At 56.3% G+C, this 21,065-nt stretch overlaps 2 protein-coding genes across 7 annotated transcripts in view; one reads left to right on the forward strand and one right to left on the reverse strand.

Moving 5' to 3' along the window:
* The window catches only part of SLC25A25 (solute carrier family 25 member 25), a 33,936-nt gene extending 21,604 nt beyond the window's left edge, over positions 1-12,332 (forward strand). For 2 of the 6 annotated variants that reach the window (XM_049774170.1, XM_049774168.1), the window contains exons 2-11: positions 5,697-5,823; positions 5,901-5,988; positions 6,781-6,816; positions 7,023-7,134; positions 8,406-8,564; positions 9,506-9,658; positions 9,822-9,929; positions 10,036-10,203; positions 10,596-10,746; positions 10,909-12,332. In XM_049774170.1, the coding sequence (XP_049630127.1) occupies positions 5,697-5,823; positions 5,901-5,988; positions 6,781-6,816; positions 7,023-7,134; positions 8,406-8,564; positions 9,506-9,658; positions 9,822-9,929; positions 10,036-10,203; positions 10,596-10,746; positions 10,909-11,093 (1,287 nt within the window). In that variant the 3' untranslated portion in view covers positions 11,094-12,332. Of the gene's footprint in view, positions 1-3,583; positions 3,758-5,696; positions 5,824-5,900; positions 5,989-6,780; positions 6,817-7,022; positions 7,135-8,405; positions 8,565-9,505; positions 9,659-9,821; positions 9,930-10,035; positions 10,204-10,595; positions 10,747-10,908 lie in introns of those variants that run through there. The other 4 variants (XM_049774171.1, XM_049774169.1, XM_049774172.1 and 1 more) reach the window with 3 other exon arrangements.
* A 3,524-nt stretch (positions 12,333-15,856) lies between these two features.
* PTGES2 (prostaglandin E synthase 2) lies at positions 15,857-20,049 on the reverse strand. The gene is made up of 7 exons (XM_049774186.1): positions 19,765-20,049; positions 18,238-18,435; positions 17,831-17,889; positions 17,341-17,490; positions 17,065-17,265; positions 16,796-16,913; positions 15,857-16,147 (listed from the first exon to the last, which is right to left on the reverse strand). Exons 1-7 carry the CDS (start codon positions 20,032-20,034, stop codon positions 16,022-16,024), a joined length of 1,122 nt encoding a protein of 373 aa, XP_049630143.1. The 5' UTR covers positions 20,035-20,049; the 3' UTR covers positions 15,857-16,021.
* Positions 20,050-21,065: the final 1,016 nt, after the last annotated feature.

Raw genomic sequence — 21,065 nt, forward strand, 5'->3', positions numbered from 1 at the left:
ACCCGGCCTTCCCCGAAAACTGAGCACTAAAATTTCTTTTATGGCAGTATCGGGGTTGGGTGCTGTTTTAAGTGGATGTGGTAACAATAACCAGACTGGGGTGAGGCTCAACCCTGTTCCCCGACAGGCTTTGTGGCCCCGACTGGCCAGGTCACCTCCCCTGGCTCTTGGCTCCTCTCAAGTTACAGCAGGGTCCTAGTGCCCTGTGTAGGCAGGCTGTCGCAGTCCTGCTGTTTAAATCCTTTCATTCACTCCAGGCTTCAGTTGGAAGGACTCCGGTTCCTGTATAAAGTTGGAGTTCTGGGATCTGGGGTCTGGCTCAAGTGGCCCAAGGTGGGCGCTAAGCTTGGACCTGGGATCCTGCTGGACGTGACTAGCACAACATTCACTGAAAAAAAAAATGGAATTCTGAATTACTGAGAAATTCAGTAGGCTCAAAGCTGCTGTTCTAGCCCTTGAGCCTCTCCTCATCCCCTGAGCCTCTTTTGTGGCAGTGTTTGAGTGATTGTTTTGCTTTTGAGTCATACCTGGCTGTACTCAGGGGGATACTCCTAGCTCAGTGCTCAGGGGACCAGGGATTAAACCTAGATTTCTCAAATGCAAATTGGCATGTTCTCAGCCCACTGAGTCCCCTTTCCACCCTGCCTTGAATTTATTTTTTTAAATGTAAGGGGTGCTGGAGAGATAGTACAGCAGGTAAGGGATTTGACTTGTATGTTGCCATCCTGGGTTTGATCCCCAGCACCCTGTATATTCCCCCTGAACCCCACCAGGAATCATCCCTAAACACTGAGCACCACCAGGTGTGGCTCCAAACCCAAAATGTGTGTGTCTGTAGATAAACCAAGGGACAAAAAAGAAGACTGAAAACAACAAATTGATCACACTAAAACCAGGGCTGGAACAATAGTGCAGCGATAGGGCTTATGCCTTCCATGCAGCAGACCCAGGATGGACCTCGGTTCGATCCCCAGCATCCCATATGGTCCCCCGAGCTAGGAGCAATTTTTTTTTTTTTTGGTTTATAGGTCACACCTGGCAGCGCTCAGGGTTTATTCCTGGCTCTATGCTCAGAAATTGCCCTGGCTGGCTCGGGGGACCTTACAAGATGCTGGGATTCCTTCTGTATGCAAGGCAAACGCCCTACCATTGTGCTATATCTCCAGTCCCTGGGAGCGATTTCTGAGTGCATAGCCAGGAGTAACACCTGAGCATCATCAAGTGTGGCCCAAAAAACCAAACCAAAGCAAAACAAGACAAAAACAAAAACCAAACAAACCTAAAACCAAAATAGGGGTGTATATATACATGTGATATGTGTGTATGTATAATAAGGGATAGGGAATGTAATTACAACCAACAACCTAATAGAACAATACTGACCTGGGGGCCTGAACAAGAGCACAGCGGGGAGGCTGTTTGCCTCGTCCTCGTCCTCGTATGTGGCTGACCCAGGTTTGATCCCAGCATCCCATATGGTCCCCCAAGCACAGCCAGGAGTAATTCTTTTTTTTTTTTTTTTTTTTTTTTTTTTTTGTGGTTTTTGGGTCACACCCGGCAGTGCTCAGGGGTTACTCCTGGCTCCATGCTCAGAAATTGCTCCTAGCAGGCACGGGGGACCATATGGGACGCTGGGATTCGAACCGATGACCTCTTGCATGAAAGGCAAACGCCTTACCTCCATGCTATCTCTCCAGCCCCCAGGAGTAATTCTTGAGTGCAGAGCCAGGAGTAATCTCTGAGCGTTGCATGGTGTGGCCCAAAAACAATAAATAAAAACAGCTGGCCTACGCATTTCCTTCAAGGACTTTCACAGTCAAGGGAAAGTGGATGAAAACATAGCTTCCTCAGGCAGAACATTCTGGTTTAGACAATTTAGAGTAGACAGTGGAATCCACCTGGATCCTTCTGAGTGGCCCAGTGTGGCCCAAGACCCAATTTCCAGACGCCCAATGCACCTCTCTCTCACAGACTGAAATACCATCTAAGTTATTTAAGATCCGTTTCATAACCTTTTACGTAAGCTCCGTGCTTCTTTTGGAATTCGTTTTTAGCATTCTTCCCCGAAAGTTGGTGGGTGAATTAAGAAGAGTGTCAGGGATTGGGGGGGGGCGCGTGAACAGCTTCTTGTAGTCCCGTCCTGGCACTGAGGCTGCATCTATATTAGGAATTAGCTCACTGCAAAGGGAGCACGGGTGAAACCAATTCCTTTTTCGCCTCCGTGACGTGACGTGGCTTCGTCCTCCGCAACAAGCAACACTCCACTTAGGGAGAAAAGAGGATGGGGGAGACTGTGCTGGCCTGCAGAGTCCCCTATCTTAGATTCAAGGCACGTGTGAGGCCTCAGGTCTCTTCCCCAGCCCTGCGAGATTTGCACAAAGAAAGTGAAAAGTTGGACTTGGAATCTGACTTGCCCTCTTTCTGTGTTGCTGATGATGCTCAGGGGTGTCTCAGACCTGTGAGCACAGGGCTGACCAGCAGAATTTTTTGACTTCAGTCATTAGTTAACTTTAGTGTTTGGGGTTCTTTGATTGGTTATGGTTTGAGGCCATGCTAGCAGTATTCAGGGCTTACTCTTGGCTCTGCCTTCAGGGATCACTCCTGGTGCTACGCAAGGGTATCATGCAGTGCTGGGATTCGAACCTAGGTCAGCCTTGTGCAAAGAGTGCCTGTTTTGTTTTTTGTTTTCAGTTTGTTTTATTGCTCTTGTTAGTGCCAGGAATGGATTCCATGCAAGGCAAGCCCTCTTACTACGAGCCACATTCCCAAGCCTCATTTTGTGTGGTTGGTTTAATTTCAGTGCTGGGACCCCCAGGACTGCACAGTGCTGCAATCCACCTGGACCTTGCACATCACCAGTTTATTGTCCGGCCCTTATTCCTGGACTCCTATTTCCCATCTTATGACTTTGAAGGTCAACACAGGTGTAGGTGGGAAGGTTGTAGAAACTTTCCTGAGAACAAGTCTGTGCTCAGACATAGGCCCCTGGCTACCCTGGACTTAAGACTCTGGGGAACCTCTTTAAAAATGACACTTTTGGGGCTGCAGCAATAGTGCAGCTGGTCGGACTTTTGTCTTATTCCCTAAGCCTGGCTGGGTGTGGCTCAAAAAGGGGGAGAAATGACCTTTAGCCAAAGGTGTCTCGCTTCTCTCAGCTCAGCTCGGAGCTGGTGGCAGTCTAGTTCCAGGCTGAAGCCAGGCTCAATAGCATCGATCTTCTCTTTAGCTGTCGGACCGATTTCCCCATAAGTGAGCCATCGTACATGGAATGACGCATCTGTAGACCTTGTGGAGAAACAGACCGAAGGCCATTGGCTGTATTTGGGGGTGCAGCTGCAGGCAGGAGAACAAGGCTGGGTGGAGCACTCTGCCCGGCCCCCAAGAGTTAACCGGGAGCGGTGACGTCAACCCCGAGCTTTCCACCTCTCCCGGAACCGGCAGGCGCCTCCTCTGGAGTCTGAGCCCATTGGCTGGCATCAGGGGCAGTGGGCGGGTGGGTTTCAATGGAGTAAAAAGGGAGGTTGCCCGGGCACCTTGTGTGCCTCAGCCGGTCCTCTGGGGAGCCACCAGCCGCCTGCCCCACAGCCCACCCTCAGCCATGCTCTGCCTCTGCCTGACAGTATTGCTCCCCGGGGAGACCCCAACCGAGTTCCAGTACTTTGAATCCAGGGGCCTCCCGTCTGAGCTAAAGTCCATCTTCAGGCTCAGCGTGCTCATCCCCTCGCAGGAGTTCTCCACCTTCCGCCGGTGGAAGCAGGTCTGTGCATTGGGGCCCTCCAGGGAAGAATGTCAGAAATGTGGGAGTGCCCCCCCCCCACGTGGTCATGTGGCTCTAGTCTCTTAAGAATGACTGACTTTTGAGAAACTTCCTTGCAGATTCGTGTCATGGGAAGGCGCTGGGGATAGTGGGGTGAAATATGGATGGGGTGCTCAGGGGAAGCACAGACTTAAAAATGGGGGGGGGGCACTCTAGCTGCCTTGGGCTGATTCTCAGAGCCAGGCTGGAGCAGTGGGCGGGAAGGACTGGGAGCCAAGTTGCTGCCAGGGACAAGCACTGGGGCTGGGCACAGGGAACCTCCACACACAGAATGAAGTGTTTGTGGGGAGACGGAAACCTCGCCCTTTGAAGATGGGGAAACCCCTACAACACTGGGAGATTGTCCCTGAGGGGGTGCCTGGACCTCTTCCAGCACCATTGCCGTCTCTTTCAGAGGCATGAGCACCCTCTGAAAGTGGTTGGGGGCCCAGTGGGCACTGTGGTTGAGACAGGAACTCACACTAGGAGAATGGGGCGTATGTAGTGATGAGCTCCTCTGTGTCAGCATCAGGGGTACACACCCCGGAAAGCATATGGGCGGTGGTGGTGCGGCCCATGGAGTAGAGATGCGGGGGGGGGAGGGGGAGGCCATCCTCTCCCTTCGTGGTGTGGCTCTTCTGCTTCCGCTCCAGCGTTTGGTTTTCAGGGCTGCTTGCTCCCTCAGCTGCTGAGTGACAGTTACCGAGAACCCCCACAGGGGTAGAGAGGGACAGATCAGAGTGCTCGAGCCAGCCAGCGATCTAGCAAATTGAAATTGCAAACCAGCTAGTGAAAAGTCAGATTGCCTCCCACTCTGGGTTGGTGAGCAGGGGTGACTGCTGCTCACTCAGAACTAGAATGGCTTCTTGGACCAGTTTTGGGATGAGGCCCTAGTTGGAGTCTGGACTTGGGGATATCCCCCCCACACTTGGGGATTCCCATGAGGGTAGTAGCAGGATTCCCAGGCTGTGTGACTTTGGAAGCACCACATAACTTCACTGAGCTTGTTTCCTCCTTTGGGGCCTGAGCTGAGTCTTGAGAGAAGACGTTCAGGTTCCTGGAATCAGGCAGCAGTGGGCCCCAGGGCTGCAGGGAACTGGCCTCCGAGCATAAGCCAAACTGCAGGGGTTGGACAAAGCTCTCAGCACAGGGCCAGGGGCTCTTTGAAGGCTTTGAGGGACATAGGACTGGAAGCCCACTAGAGAGTCAGGTGGTTTCATCACCAGGCACCCCTGTCTAGGCGACTGTTGGTCACATGTTCCCCTTGGCTCTGAGCCCTTCTGCCTGCCGCTAGGCCAGCCTAGGCCCTGTTGCCCAACTCTCTTTGGGGCCAAGGCCATACACAGGGGCACTAGTCGACTGTGGGGTTCCTGAAAGGACCTGGAACTCCAAGGCCTCCCCCACACTGGCCAGGGAGCATGTGGACTATAGGCCGGCCCCAGGGACAGCACTGTGGGGCCAGGCAGCTGGCCTGGAAGACTCGCCAGTCATGAGAACACTTGGCACACAGAGGTGCCTGGCTTGCCACTGCTGGCCAGTCTGTGGGGCCTCCCTTAGCTGGCATGGGTGCAACCTGCACTTAGGGAGTCCAATGGAGGCTCTGGCCTCAGAGGCATTTGGGTTGGAGTAAAAGTAGTGTTCCGGACTATTGGGGCCACCTCTGGTCCCAGATTAGCACAGTTGTATCACAAAGGTTAGTCAAGAAAAGACAGGTTTTGGTGCTAGAGCCATAGTACAGCGAGTAAGTAAGGCACTTGCCATACACGCGCCTGACTCAGGTTTAATCCCCGGCATCCCCTATGGCCCTTGCGCACCGGGTGTGGCCCAAAACAAAAAACAGACAGACAAACAAAAGACAGGCTTGGGCTCCTGCATACTAAGTCTTGCTTGTGTTTTATAGAAAATCGTCCAAGCTGGTGATAAAGACCTGGACGGCCAGCTAGACTTTGAGGAGTTTGTCCACTACCTCCAGGATCATGAGAAGAAGCTGCGGCTGGTGTTTAAGAGTTTGGACAGAAAGAACGATGGTGAGCGTGCCCTTAGGTTCTGCCTTCACTTGGGGGTTCCCTGGCCTGACCTCTGGCTCACCTCAGTCTCATTCCAGGCCGAATTGATGCTCAGGAGATCATGCAATCCCTGCGGGACCTGGGAGTCAAGATTTCTGAACAGCAGGCCGAGAAAATCCTCCGGAGGTGAGTGCCAACCCACCATTCCGTTCAGGCCGGGTGACAGTAGAGGTTGGTCTTGGGCTGCCACTCACTTTCGAACCTCTTTTCTCCAAACTTGAGCTTTGGGTGGAGTACAGGGATGAATACATCACCCATCCTTCCCCAAGACCAGCCACCCCTAATTCCAGGTACAAAAAAATTCCCAAGCACCCAGCAATGCCATGGTTCCCCCTGATCCCTGACTGAGGAGGTCCAGAGAGGGGGAAGACAAGCTGATCTGAAAGGATAGAACCCCTGAGAATGGCTTCCTCCCTCAGGCAGACAGCTTTCTTTGTTATATCTTGCCCAAGGGACCAGATGGGGGCGGGTCTTTCTCCCCACCCGGGATGGAGTAGTAGTAGTAGTACAATGGGACAGTGGGTGGGACAGTGGGTAGAACACTGACCTTACCCCTAGCCAATGCATCCCATATGGTCCCCCGAGTCCACCAGGAGTGATTCCTAGGGCAGAGCCAGGAGTAACCCCTGAGCACTGCCAGGTGTGGCCCCAAAGCAAACAGACAAACATAAAATGAATCCAAAGCCACTGGTCGTGGGACTGGGTTTTTTCGTGCTGCTGGGCACCCTCCACTACCTCATGTGTCCATTCTGTGCCTTCCCCATCCACTAAGGGGGCACTGTACGCCCGTGTTGTGCACTGCCCAGCCTCTAGGGTGCGCTCTGTGTTCATGCTGTGTGCTTGCCTCGCTAACTCCTGCTCAAGCACTTAAGTGTGTTGTTTCTCCTCTCTCCTCTGCATCCTCTGTCTGTCTGTCAGAATTCGGACGGGCCATTTCTGGGGCCCTGTCACCTAGTAAGTATCAAAGTCACCCTTGGGACTGCCTTCTCCACTGTGTCTGGCCAGCATGGGGCATACTTGGGGGGCCCGTGTATTTCAGTTCCTGTGCACAGTGGGGGGGATAGCCTCCTGGCCATCTCTCCTGGAGGGCAGAGGCACCCTCCATGCTCTCCTGGCGACAACGGGAAGAACCTGCTGACCACAGCCCCTTTGCCCCACAGCATGGACAAGAATGGCACGATGACCATCGACTGGAATGAGTGGCGTGACTATCACCTCCTGCACCCTGTGGAGAACATTCCCGAGATCATCCTCTACTGGAAGCACTCCACGGTGAGCCCGCACTCCGGCCCCCCTCCTTCCCCACACTCTTTGGCTTCTTTGGCTGTTCCTGTTCTCCTGCGGACAGTAGCATCCTTCCTCCAACAGGGGACGCCACTCCATGGACTTGGAGGAACTCTTTCGCTTCCTTGCAAGTCCATGAACCCAGCCCCACAGGCACATACTTGCTTCTACTCCTCCTGTCAGGAATATTGGATCCAGGGCCCTGGAATGCTGTGCCTGGCAATGCTCAGGCTTGGCGTGTGTGAAACCCAAGTTCTGCCCCAGCACCCAAAACGAAATTCATATGAAAAATTACGTAGTACAGGCATGGGTCAAGGCACTTCTTGTACACGGCTGACCCTGATTTGATCCCGACAGCACTTGTGGTTCCCCTCAGCTCTACAACCAGGTGTGATCCCTGAGTACAGAGCCAGTAGTAAGCCCATAGCAGTGGCAGGTGTGGCTCAGTCCGACTCCCTCCACAAAAATTAGATCCTTTGCCCTCTGTAAAGGGAAAAGAGATCTTACTGATGCAGCTCATGATTTGCACATGGCCTCTGCTGAGCACACCTTGAGTGGCATCTTGTTTTTTCAATTTTTTGAGGAGGTTTGCTCTGAGCAGTGCTTGGGGAACTCAATTGAAGCTCAAGCTTGAGATCTTCACATCATCCCTCTGGGGTTCACACTTATCCAGCCCAATGGTCCCACAGAGCAGGGCTCAGAAGGGTCCTTGTCAGCCCTTGCAGTACCCAGGCTGGTGTCTCATCCTCTGGGGGTGCCTGATATCCCTCTGGGGGAGGCTCCGAGGCTGCTTGAGGCTGCCAGGCTGGCGGGGGTGGGGCCCGGAGTGGAGCAGGCTGCCTGCCAGCCTGACTGCCGCCTGACGCAAGCATCGCCCCTTCTCATGTTTGCCCAGCCCTACCTGATGTCCTGCCAGCCTGATCTGGTTCCACACTGGCTCCTGGCCCCATCCCTCAGCAGAGCCAGGTGCTGCTTTTGCACACTCCGGGGACCTCCTGGCATTATGTAACTGCCTCCTGCCAGTGGGGCCGTCCTCAGAACCCACACCAGGGCCTCATCAGGGACCAGAGTCCATGATTCTCACCATCAGAGGTCCCTGAGGGAGACTCTAGGGGCGGGGCTGAGGAAAGTTCTGACAGATCTTGAGAGAGGGTCTGGGGGGACCCGGTGGAAAACTTGGAGAAAGGTTCTGGGAGGGCTGGTGCCCTGGTGCCAGGAACCTGCTTCATTGATGGGGATCTCTGTCGTCTTCCTCACAGATCTTCGATGTGGGTGAGAATCTGACTGTCCCAGATGAGTTCACCGTGGAGGAGAGGCAGACAGGGATGTGGTGGAGACACCTGGTGGCTGGAGGAGGGGCAGGGGCCGTGTCCAGGACATGCACTGCCCCCCTGGACAGACTGAAGGTGCTCATGCAGGTACGAATGGCTCATGGGCTGGTGCCCCCTCTGTTCAACCCGAGGACTCAGGCAAGGTTGGTCTTATGTCAGACTTTGGTGACCTTTCATCCTGGCCACGTCACGTCATGGGATACAAGGCAGGCAGGCAGGTCAGGCCAGGCCAGGAGAATGGGTGTGGCAGAAACTGGGAGGAACTTCCCAGACCCGCATGGGCTGGCTAGGCTCCGGGGACACCTGACTCCCTCCACATCTTCGGGGGACCCAGTATCTGCCTGCACATGACCGTGCTGGGCCACTCACCTGCTTTGTCCTCCTGAGCCTGCTCTGCTGGGCAACACTGGTGCAGAAATTCAGTGGATAAAACCTCTGACCCAGAAGCTGAACCAGGCAGCCAGTGATTCCAAGAAAGAGCTTTAGGCAGGAATTGGGGAAAATGGGGTCCTCCCCATCCCCCTGGGTGACCATGGGCAGTTACTTCAGCTTCAAGCTTGATGTCGTTTGGGGGCTACACCACCTCATGCCCAGAGGCTGCTCCTAATTCTGATCCGGCTGGGCCTCCCACATATACGCCCAGAACCCCAGTCTCTGGCCCTGGGCTCCCAAGTAAGCTGCAGAGAAGAAGGTGGCCTTCAGTGCTGGGGAGTCCACAGCCGTACTCAGGTGTGCTCCACCAACCTCTGGCTCCTCACTGTGGTGCTACTAGAGTCTTCCAGGGGAACAACCTTGTTGTATGCAGCCAACCCCAGTTCAGATCCTTAGCACCTGTGTTGTGTGGTTCCTTCAGCTGAGTCAAGAATAGCCCCTGAGCACCTCTGGGTGTGCTCTCACCCCTCAAAAAAAAGGGACGTCTTGACAGGTTTTGCCAAGGTTGATGCAGGTGTGCACTGGTGCACAGGATCCATGAGCAGTAGGAATGTAGCTGCCCGCAGCCTTGTGACCGCACGTGCCCTTCCCCCCAGGTCCACGCTTCCCGCAGCAACAACATGTGCATCGTGGGTGGCTTCACACAGATGGTCCGCGAGGGAGGCGCCAAGTCCCTGTGGCGGGGTAATGGCATCAATGTCCTCAAGATCGCCCCCGAGTCGGCCATCAAGTTCATGGCTTACGAACAGGTGGGTAGCCACTTCCTGAGTGTTTGCCAGGCTGGGGTCCCCGCTCTGATCCCCCTGGACCGGCCGCTGTCCTGTACCGAGGCAGGGCAGGCGCAGATCCATAGCCTAGAGACTGGAGGTGGGGGGAGTCTCCAGAGATGAACCTACCTGCTCCCTGTTGCAGATCAAACGCCTCGTGGGGAGTGACCAGGAGACGCTGCGCATTCACGAACGGCTTGTGGCTGGGTCCCTGGCGGGGGCCATCGCCCAGAGCAGTATCTACCCCATGGAGGTGAGGCCTCTGGGACTGCAGAGCAGAGCTGGGGTAGGGTGAGTGGGCAGTCAGTGGGGGGGCTTGCTCACCTCACCCTCCTTCCCTGCACCTCATGGTTCCACAGGTCCTGAAGACCCGGATGGCCCTGCGGAAGACCGGCCAGTATTCGGGCATGTTGGACTGTGCCCGGAAGATCATGGCTAAGGAAGGCATGACAGCCTTCTACAAGGGCTACGTCCCCAACATGCTGGGCATTATCCCCTACGCCGGCATTGACCTGGCCGTGTACGAGGTACGCGAAGCATGTTCAGACCTTACCCCGTTCTGCTCTCTCCCCTTTGCACATTAGGGTGGCCCAGAACCAGGAGCCATGCCACTATCTGCCCCCTGCAGAGGAAGGGCCTAGAGCCACATCCAGGGACTGGCTCCCCTTCTCATTGCCTGGGGCTTGAGCCCTTGGGCAGCAGGTGTCCTGTGGCCCCAGTGAACATCCCTTCACAGCAGTCAGATAGAGCTGGGAGAATGGGGTGCAGCCTTCTAATGGGGAGTCTCCATGGGAGCAGAAAACAAAGGCCAGGTCTCCAGCCCTAGACTCACCCAGACTCAAAGACTCAGTGGCCCTTTTGGGAGGGACCCAATGCTGTTCCTGTTTCTCGGGTGCTCACCCCTGCCCCTTCCCTGCAGACGCTCAAGAATGCCTGGCTGCAGCGCTACGCCGTGAACAGTGCCGACCCCGGCGTGTTTGTGCTGCTGGCCTGTGGCACTGTGTCCAGCACCTGTGGTCAGTTGGCCAGCTACCCTCTGGCCTTGGTCAGGACCCGGATGCAGGCCCAAGGTAAGGCCCCAGGCACGCACGAACACACACGGTCCCCTCTGTATGTTTGTCTCTCTGTCTCTCCCTCCCTCCCCAAGCCCCCCTGCCCTGCACAGATGGGACGGGGGGGGGGGCGTCCTGGGAGGAGCTGGCAAGAGCCCTAACCAGTTTCTCTCACTGCAGCTTCTATCGAAGGCGCTCCAGAGGTGACCATGAGCAGCCTCTTCAAGCATATCCTGCGGACTGAGGGGGCCTTTGGCCTGTACCGGGGGCTGGCCCCCAACTTCATGAAGGTGATTCCAGCTGTGAGCATCAGCTATGTAGTGTACGAGAACCTGAAGATCACCCTGGGTGTGCAGTCGCGGTGACGGGCCAGGGACTCGCTGAGCCTGGACACTGCGCCCGGGCGTGCAGCATCTCATTCTGTGAATGTGCCAACACTAAGCTGGTGAACCGAGCTGTGGGTGCCCGGCCAGGCCTGCTGCACTGGGTCCAGCAAGACCCAGGCCACTGGTGTGGGGACAGACATTTGCAGTCTGTCCTTCTGCCTGTGCCCACTCTGCTTCCTTCCTTGCTGCTGTTTCTCTGCACCCCTCTCCTGAAGGGAGGGAGCTCCACTTGCCCTCCACCCCCTGGCTTCCTGAGGCTGTTCAGGGAAAGAGGGGGGCCTGAGTTCCATGCTCCCTTCGTCTGAACCTGGCAGCAGATGGGACCATGATGTGGTGGCATGGATAGGGAGGGGTGGCAAGGCCCAGCCTGCTCTTGGCTGCCCTGCCTGGCTGCCCTGGCGCATGGCTTTCCAAATGGCTGGGACTGGCACTGGGGGCCTTGGTTTCTTCCCGCAGGCATGGCCCCAGCACAGAAACAGCCTGACCCTGCTCAGGCAGGAGGGCCGCCGATGAGGCATTGTGCCCTGTGTGCCCTGGCCCAAAAAGGGGGGAGGATCTTCCCGCGCACTGCCGAAAAGGGTTTTGTCCTGGACATTGGGCCCACAAGTGTGTGAGCTGTATGCCTCGGGAGGGGGAGCAGGCTGGGCCAGCCTGGAGTTCAGCCTCACATTCCACCACGCAGCCCACCACTGCTTGGAGCCTATTTATTTCATATTTATTTGAACAGAGTTACGTCCTATTTTTATAGATTTGTTTAATAGCCTGTCATTTTCAAGTTCGTTTTTTTTTATTCGTATTTATGTTTGTGCTTGATTGCACCTTTCCAGCGCCTGTGGATTGGGGGTAGGTGGTGGGGGAATCACCTTCCTGCCCCCTCAGCTTCACCGAGTGTCATGGCAGCAGGGGGGTCCCACCCAGGAAAGGCAGTCCTGAGGCGGGTTTGGGGTGGGGAGCGTGGGAGGTTGGCACCTAGAAGTGAGACCATCATCCTGGGAACCTACGGTCAGGATCTGAGGCGGCGGGTGATGGCCTTGAAAAGAAGCAGCCAGCTCCTCCTGTGGGGGGCCCTCTAGCTGCCCGCTCGCCCCTGCTCCCCCGCTGGCGGACGCTGAGGCAGGATGTGATCAGCGCAAACCAAAACAACTGGAACTTGTGCAAAGCAGATTAAGACTTGGAAACAATCTCGAACAGCTTCTAATAAAGTTGTTTCAAAGCTGAGCCTACAGCCATGGCTTTTCTGGTCTGGGTTTGTTTAGAGGGCCTTGCTGTGGAGTAGGCGCCATTTTCTTCGCCTGATGTAGGGCAGTGGGCCGGAGCATCTTCCTCCCACAGGAGGCCCCCGGTGTCTGCAGCCTGCAGACCTTGTTGGCCCACATGCCTCTATGCCGGATGGGAAGGGACAGGAATCACTTCACAGACACCTGGTTGGCCAGTCAATCCCTCTCTGTCCAGACTGCCCCTGGGGATGGCAGTGATCAGTCAGCAGTCCTATGTAATGGGGAAACAGTCTGGGAAAGAGCGTAGGGGTCTCTCCCTCCCATCCTGGCTCTGAGGCCCACCAGGTCATGGTACTTTGAATGTCCCTAGCCAGGCCCTTGGCCAGCAGTGCTGTGGCCTGCTCCAGCCATCAGTCCCTTTTGGGTTTTGTTTTTGGGCCGTGGGGTAACTCCTGGCTTTCCACTCAGAAATCGCTCCTGGCAGGCTCAGGAGACCATGTGGGATGCTGGAATCGAACCTGAGTCTGCCACGTGCAAGGCAAACTGCCCTACCTGCTGTGCTATGGCTCTGACCCTTGGAGTTGTCTTCTGTCCAGAGCTGTTTGGTGGTGAGGCTGGTGCTGGGTCCTAGGTGCCACATACCCTCTAGAGCCCAGCTTCTGGGATGTAGTTACTCAAGACTACAAAGGAATTGGGGTGAGCGGGTATAGCCTTCAGGGCTAAGAAAAGGGAGTCTTTCTGGGGCTGGAGCAATGGTGCAGCAATAGGGCGTTTGCCTTGCACGCAGCTGCCCCATGACAGACCACGGTTCGAATCCCTGGTGTCCCATATGGTCCCCTAAGCCAGGGACGACTTCTGAGCGCATAGTTAGGAGTAACCTCTGAGTAGCAACAGGTGAGGCCCAAAAAAAGAAAAAAAAAGTGAGTCTTTCTGAGGGGCCAGCACAAACCTGCCCCGGGGGTGCTGGGAGCTACAGGGTCTTTCCAAGGTGCTGTTGCTCTGAGGCTGCATGGGGGGCCTCAGAGTACACCAAGAGAAGGTGGCTCTGCGGGACAGTGCAGTGAAGGCAGGGAAGGGATCACTGACAGAAATGACCACTCTGGACAAGAAATGGGTGCTAAAAGGGGGGAAAGTGATGTACATGATCCTCAGTAACCACGTTGCAAACTAGTATTTATAAAAGAAAAAGGAGAGGAGAGGAGAGGGGGAGAGAAAGGGAGGAGAGAGAGTGAGGAGAGAGAAAGAGAGGAGGAGAGAGGGAGGCAGAAGACTGCCTAGAGAAGGGTGTGAAGCAAACTGGGGACATTGGTGGAAGGAAATGTGCACTGATGAAGAAATGGGTATTGGACATTGCATGAAAATCATAAGCAACTTTGTGTATCTCATGGTGATAAAATTTAAGTGTCTGGGGTGAAATGCATATTGGGTTCCATCCCAGGCACTCCCTCACCCCCACACAAAAGTAGTGTTTGGGAAGGGGAAGATGGTTCAAGGGACTAGAAAGTGAGTGCTTCTAATTCTAGCGTCCTGGGTTTGATTCCTAGCAGTTCTCTGAGCACCACCAGGTATGGCCCCAACCCAAACAAATTAGTCTCTGAATTCTATGATTCAGTTTTTGAAAATCTACAGGGATGGCCATAGTGATAGTACAGCAGGCAGGGCGCTTGGATGGGTTCGATCCCACTATCTCATGGTACCAATCCCCACCAGGAGTGATCCCTGAGTGCAAAGCCAACCCCTAAGCATGGCTGGGTATGCCCCCCACAACGTAACCTATTTAGGGTGGGGTGGCAAAAGGCTGAGCCACACCCAGCACTCAGGGTTCTGTGCTTAGGGGTCATTTGTGGTGGGGTCAGCTGCCTGCACAGAATCATCTCCCTCACTCATTGAAACCCCATGAAGGGCTGTGTCTGGGTGACTGACTGCCCTGGGCTGATACTATCTGCTTGTCTGCAAGTTCTGATTTTGTACAAGAAATTCTTGCATGACCACAGTTGAACTTTTTAAGGACATAACACTGACAAAACTGAAAAGGGGAGAAGGCTCTCCTCCTCCCTTTGAGAGCCCTCCGACTGTTATTCTTTCCAGAGACCAGAGTCTGGAGGCCTCCAGCGAAGGAGGAATTTTGTCCAGAGAGCAGCCCGTAGGGCCCTTGGGTGGGTTCCCCCATAGCAAAGACAAGCAAACCCTCGCTAACTACACCTCTGCGGGATTTAATTCAGCTTTAAGGACTTTTAAAGGGGTTGTAGCTGAGGGGCCAGAGAGATCCTCAGCATCCTATAAGGATGCCCCCGGCCCCAAAAGGAGTAATTCCTGAGAGCGGAACCAGAAGGAACACTGGAGTGGTGCCACGTCCCTGATTCCTAGTCATCAAGGCCACAGGACACACGTCAGTCATGACCTGAGTGTGATAAAAACAGAGAAGGGGATCCTGTTCTGTTCTGCCACCCTTTCCTGCCTGCCACCAGCTTAACCCACCATGAAGTCCACTCAGGCTGTGACCCTAGAATTGGCCACAAGATGGCGGCACTTGACCTGAAAGGACTTTGCATCCTCTCTTCTACCCTCTGGTGGTGGTAAAAAAAAAAAAAACATTCCCAAGGCAAAGCAGGGACTGCTACCTGTGACTCTAGAACAAAAACCAAAGCAGGGGGCCGGGCGGTGGCGCTGGAGGTAAGGTGCCTGCCTTGCCTGCGCTGGCCTAGGACGGACCGCGGTTCGATCCCCCGGCATCCCATATGGTCCCCCAAGCCAGGAGTGACTTCTGAGCGCATAGCCAGGAGTAACCCCTGAGCGTCACAGGGTGTGGCCCAAAAACAAAACAAAAAAAAAAACAAAGCAACCCTCTCAGATAATGCTCCAGAGAGGGGCCTGGACAGAGGAGCAGAGTGCAGCCAAGCAACAGGGTCAATGCAACTATGACCACATGACAATGAAAGGACTGTGGGTGGGGAGAAGGGCTGGGTGCAGACCTTCTTGCCAGAAGCCCGGGATCCATTCCCAGCACCCAGGGTCTGCCAGGAGGATAGCCCCAAAACTATCAAACAAACCTGTTTCCCTGAACCAGACTCATGACAGGGAACCCACCTCCCTGCTGAGCTCACTGTGCTCACTTGACTGATGAAAACACTGAGGATCAGAGAGGCACTGCTACCCAGTGTCTTTCCTGCCGCCATCCCTTGTGCCCACTGAGCCAAAAGAGGTCTCACCCCCACCCACCCAGAACCACAGCTCACATGAACAGAGCTGCACAATGCCCCCTGTGGACTGAGCCACACACTGCATATTTGTGTAGACACAGCCACAGCCATACATACATACATTTAACCCCCATGAGCACACAGCCATACACTGCCCCTCACCTCTGTTTTATTGAGAGTACAACAGTCCGGGCACCCTGGAGGAGCAGGAGCAGGGGAGAGGGCCCCAAATCGTCAGTTTTGGAGAAGTCAGTCCTGGGAGACACGTGGCACATCAGGGAGGCCAGGAATCCAGCGATGAGGATGAGGATGAGGGGCCCTTTCAAGACTGTCACTGAGGTCCAGGAGGGATATGAATCCTAGCTCCACTTCTCCGGAGTCAAAAGCTGGGGGACAGGGCAGGGCACATCATCCTGGCTCCACACACAGCATCCTGGCCCCGGCTCTGTGCTGGCAGCAAGTGTGTCCATGGCCACCGGCCCAACAGGGCTCAGTCTCTGGGGGCCTGTGCAATGGCCTTCTCCACCCGCAGGTACCATGGTTGGATGCGGGAGTGGCGCATCAGGTCATCAAAGGCCTCCAGGCCCTCCATCACCCGCAGCACGCCATACACCGCCTGTGGAGACAGCACGTCACTTCCCTGCATTGGATACCCTAATGCCCCCCCCATACCGCCTGCCAGGACAGTCACGTTACCACTCCACACTGCCCATACCTCCCACCCGCCTTACCCACATGGCTCTGAGCACAGCTATGAAGGTGAGTGCCCATGGGTGTGGATCCTCACAATCCCTCTTCAGGCAACATCCCACCCAGTTCCCTCGGGGACACTCACCCCCAAGACCCAGACTTGGCAATATGATCAATCCTGGATGTGGGACCCCAGGAAGGCACCAGGGTTATGAAATATGGCTCAGTGGCCTCACACAGGGCTCACACCTAAGAGGAGCCTCCTAACACTGGCACTGAAGCTGGAAAATGAGCCACTCTGTACTTTAGCTGGACCCAGGGCTGACCCAGACAAAAGCCAAGTGCATGGAGCCGGGAGAGCTTGAGCCCTGCGACCTCTCTTCACCCAGATCCTGGATCCAGCTGTGCCTGAAGCCAGCCCCTGCTCTGAATGCAGCCAAGAGTCCAGACAGCCTCATGGCTGTTTCTCCAAAGGCCATGCCCACACTGTAGAGAGAGTGATAATATAGCCTGATCTTTCCCTACCTACTGCCCCTAGATTCTGCCAAGCCCCTCATCCAGTCCCCACACTCACCAGATCGGCTAGGTTCGGCTTCTGGCCCCCCATGAAAGGTCTGTGTTTGCCCACTGCAGCCACCCACTTGTCCGCCGCTTCATAGAGGTCCTGACGCACATCATCTCGAAGGTGGTGCCTACAGGGAAGAGTGTGTCAGAGGAACCCTGCAGACCAGGCTGGGTGCTGGGGACAGGAACAGGGCTGAGGCCAGCCCACTCTCCGGTGGGCTAAAGAGGTCCCGGGTTTCTGGGTTCACACTCCAGCTGGCAGCAACCCAAGACCCTCACCTGCTCTTGAGCCGCTTGCTGATGAGATACATGGCCGCGGCGCCCACATACTTCGCCACGGCGCCCTCCACCAGCCCGAATCTGCCCTCTTTCACGATGTAGTCAAAGGAAGCCAGGGCCTCAGTGGGCGTGCGGTACACGTTGGGCGAGATAAGATGCACCAGCCAGTCGTCCGCCCATTGCCGCCACTTCATCTCTTCCCTGCGGGCCGGGGACAGTGCTCAGAGGCCGCCCCAGGTGGCCTGGACCCCCGGCAACCCCGCTGGCCCCACTCACGTCCTGGCCTCCTTCCCGCCGTACATGCGCTGGGCCTCGCGCTCATCCAGCATGAGCCAGTACTTGTTGCAGAACTCGGTCACTTCCTTGCCCTGCTCGTTGGTGGCCTTCATGGGGGGGTAGTAGCTGATGACGGCGTCCAGGGGCTGCCTTCAGGGGACACCCAGAGTCTCACCCCACGCCCCTGCCCCTCCCGATGCAGCCCAGCATGGCCCCAGGGAGCCAGGACACAGCCTGGGGTAAGGGGTGAGTGCAGGCTTGGGGGCACAAGGGTTGGGGGGGTGAAACATCTGGAGGGCACAGGGGTGAGGGGTGGAGAAGACCTTGGGGCACCAGGGTAAGGGGTGGAGCAGGCCAGGGTCACCCTCATATCAGAAGTATAGAGAAGGGGTATCAAGGATGCCCAGATACATAACTGGGAGCAGCAGAGCCCCAGTCTCCCGGGACCCACCCCCCCAGGGAGAGAAGAGGCCGCCCCAAGGCTCCTTACCCAGATACCAGGTAGGTCTTGAGGGCACTAATGATCACCGAGGAATCATTCAGCTGTTGCTAGAGGGGCAGAGGCCAGGTCAGGTGGGAAGGGGAAAGGGGGAACACCAAGCTATGGGCAGAACCTCAGGGTCCTTGCCAGGGTCCTTGGGGGAAAGCTGACCCTGTTTTCCCAACTCAACCCTGGGCTGAACCATAAATCCCAACAGCCAAGGAGCTCTCCCCAATCCCAAGATCACACGGCCAGAGAGTTCGAGTATCTTCTCCCCCAAACACAACCCTGCACCACCTCGTTTTTTCAGACACTGAGCTGGGGGGCGGGCAGCCAGGGAGGGGCTCCACTGTTTATGGGACACTAACTGTATGCACCACTTCCAGCTCACATCTGGGCCGTGCCACAGGACTCACCGAGTTTTCTCCTTCCTGGGCCAGCAGGATGGGCACTTTGCGGTAGGAGGAGAACTTGATCTCACTCCTGCGTACTGGGTTCACCTCCACCACCTGGTAGGGCAGCGCGTGGAAGTCCAGGAAGGCACGGACCTTGCTGCAGAAGGGGCATGTTTTGTACTGGTACAGGGTCAGCTGCAGGCGGCCCGACAGGGAGAGCTGTGGAGACAGGGACAGAGTCTGAGGCCTGGATCCCACCCAGTCACTGTGGGAGAAGAGACCAGAGCAATCCAGGCTCCAGAGCCAAGAAGGAAACCCGTCTCTGGTCAGCACTGTACCCCTTCCCAAGAGGCCCCTCAGAGGCAGAGCAAAAAGTTCCCACTGAAGGGGCTGGAGAGATAGCACAGTGGTAGGGCATTTGCCTTGCACGCAATTGATTCGAACAAATACTGGTTCGAATCCTGGCATCGTATATGGTACCCCGTGCCTGCCAGGAACACTTCTAAGCATAGAGCCAGGAGTAACAGCTGAACACCGCGGGGTGTAACCCAAAAACAAAACAAAACAAAAACCCTAAAACGAAAAGTTTCCACTGAGAAAACTGGGCCTCGGTTCCAACTGCCTGACATTTTGCCAGGGTGGTGGCCTTGCAGACTGAGGCTGGGCCCTGGGGGTGGGCAGGAGGCTGGAAGGATGCCCATTCCTACCCCACACTCTTGAGACTCAGGAAGGGGCCATGACAGAGAAACTCTGGAGGTGAGGGCTGGCGACGCATGTCGCTGCCACGTGGGTCATCAGACCCTTAAAACGCCCAAATCGGGGACTAGAGCGATAGCATTTGGGAGTTTGACTTGCACATGGCTGACCTGGGAAGGACCCGGGTTTGATCCCCTGGCATCCCATAAAGTTCTCCCCCAGCTGCCAGGAGCAATTTCTGAGTGCAGAGCCAGGAATAACCCTTGAAGGCCATCAGGTGTGATCCCCTCCCTCACCCCCCCCCCAAAAAGGACGAAATCAGGGGCCAGAGCAATAGCACAGTGGTAGGGCGTTTTCCTTGCAGGTGGCTGACTTGGGAAGGCTCTGGGTTTGATCCCTGGCATCCCATACGGTACCCCCAGAGCCTACCAGGAGTGGCCCCAAAATAACAACAACAACAACAAAAATCAGGATGATACATCAGTATACAACCACAAGCTGTGATGACAGCTGAGAAGGGGGGGGGGCAAAAGTCTGGAAAGGGACCTCCCAATCTTCCCATGAAAATGTCCTCCCAGGAAGGAAGGGTTGGAGGTACAGTCCAGAGAGGGAGAGGGGCGCTTGCTTTGCATGCGGTGGGCCCGGGTTCGATCCCCGAGCAGAGCCAGGAGGAAGGAATCCCTGAGCCCTGCCAGGCCGAATATTCGCCCAGGCCCGGGGCAAGGCTCCCACTGCCCAGAGGACGATGCAGCCGGGGATCTGGGGATCTGCAGACCACGAGGCTCCCCCAAGGTCACCGGGAGGCTGGAGGGGAGGCGGGCAGAGCCCTGGGCGCACCCGGGGGGCGCTCACCTCGGCGGCCAGGCGCTGGGCTTGCAGATCCTGGGCTGACAGGTGCCACCGTGCAGAGTGGTACAGCCCCAGGGCGCCCCCCAGGGCCAGCGCCGCAGCCCCCAGGACCCGAGGGCGGCCCCAGCGGGCGGCAGCAGCGGGATCCGGACCCCCCGCCGCCCCTGCGAGCCCGGCCCGGCCGTGCGCGGGGTGCGAGGCCCGGGGCAGGCTGCCCAGCCTCCAGGCCAGCAGGCGCCCGGCCGGCCACAGCGCGCGCGCGGCCCGGGCCATGTTGCGCTCTGCCGGCGCCAAGGACGGGCGGGCGGGCGCGCGAAACAAGTCAGACGCGGGTTAAAGGTCCCGCGTTGCTGGTTGCCAGGGGTGACGGGAGACGAATGACAGCTACTGGGAGAGCGAGAAGCGAAGATTCTCCAGGCAGCAGGAGGAGGAAAGGGCGAGTCGGGATCCCGGCTTTCCGCACCCCGATCCGCGCTGCGGAAATCTCTTCTGCAAGTTCACTGAATGTCCTTGACTTCTTGTTTTGTTTTGGTTTTGAGTCACACCCGGCTTTGCTCAGGGGTTCCTCAGAAATCGCTCCTGCCAGGCTCAAGGGGGGACCCTAGGCGATGCCGGGATTCGAACCACCGTCCCTCTGCATGCAAGGCAAACATATGCCCTATCTCCATGCCATCTATCTCTCCGGCCCCAATGTCCTTGATCCTTAAATTTTTTTAAAATATATTTTTATAAGTGTTTGCGTAGATCCGCTAATGCTCAAGGCTCACTCCTGCTTCTGCACTCAGGAATCTCTCTGGGGCAACCCGACGCGGTGCAAAGGGATCGAATCCGGGCTTGCAAGGGTGCAAAATAATCGCCATTCAAATGCAATCGCTGGTTGGTTGGGAGATGCAAGCAATCGCTCCAATCCCTTGATCCAGGAGAGGCGACTCGGTTAGGTGGAGGATCCCGACCTCCCCGAGCAGCAGCGTGGTCCAGAGGCGTGATTTGCAACGTCGTCGACTCCGGCACCAATCCAAAACGTCGGGGGGAAAAGGGTTAAGGGCCGCCGGGTTCGCGCTTTTCAGCCCTCCCGCACACACGACGACGTGGCGCGAAACATAAAGACTTCTCCACCCTTCCGCAATCGCAGGAACCACGTGACTCGCCGCGCCGGACCCGGAAGCAGGCGCCGGACCCGGAAGTCCCGCGAGGCTAGCTGGAGCGGAGCCGAGTTGGGGTTCCTTACGAGCCCCCGCTCGAAACTTCATGTCTTTGACTTTACCGCGAGCACCTCGGGCACAAGCCGGCCCCGTCGCCGGCGG

Source organism: Suncus etruscus, chromosome 5 (genome assembly GCF_024139225.1).
Source record: "Suncus etruscus isolate mSunEtr1 chromosome 5, mSunEtr1.pri.cur, whole genome shotgun sequence".
NCBI classification, from domain to species: Eukaryota; Metazoa; Chordata; class Mammalia; order Eulipotyphla; family Soricidae; genus Suncus; species Suncus etruscus.

Excerpts from the sequence above, each read along its gene's own strand:
- PTGES2 (XM_049774186.1), bottom strand. The coding sequence starts at position 20,034 with ATGGCCCGGGCCGCGCGCGCGCTGTGGCCGGCCGGGCGCCTGCTGGCC. Across the intron at positions 17,890-18,237 it reads CCCAGGAAGGAGAAAACTCG|CAACAGCTGAATGATTCCTC; the intron begins GTGAGTCCTGTG and ends CTGCCCCTCTAG. Across the intron at positions 17,266-17,340 it reads GGCGGGAAGGAGGCCAGGAC|GGAAGAGATGAAGTGGCGGC; the intron begins GTGAGTGGGGCC and ends CCCGGCCCGCAG.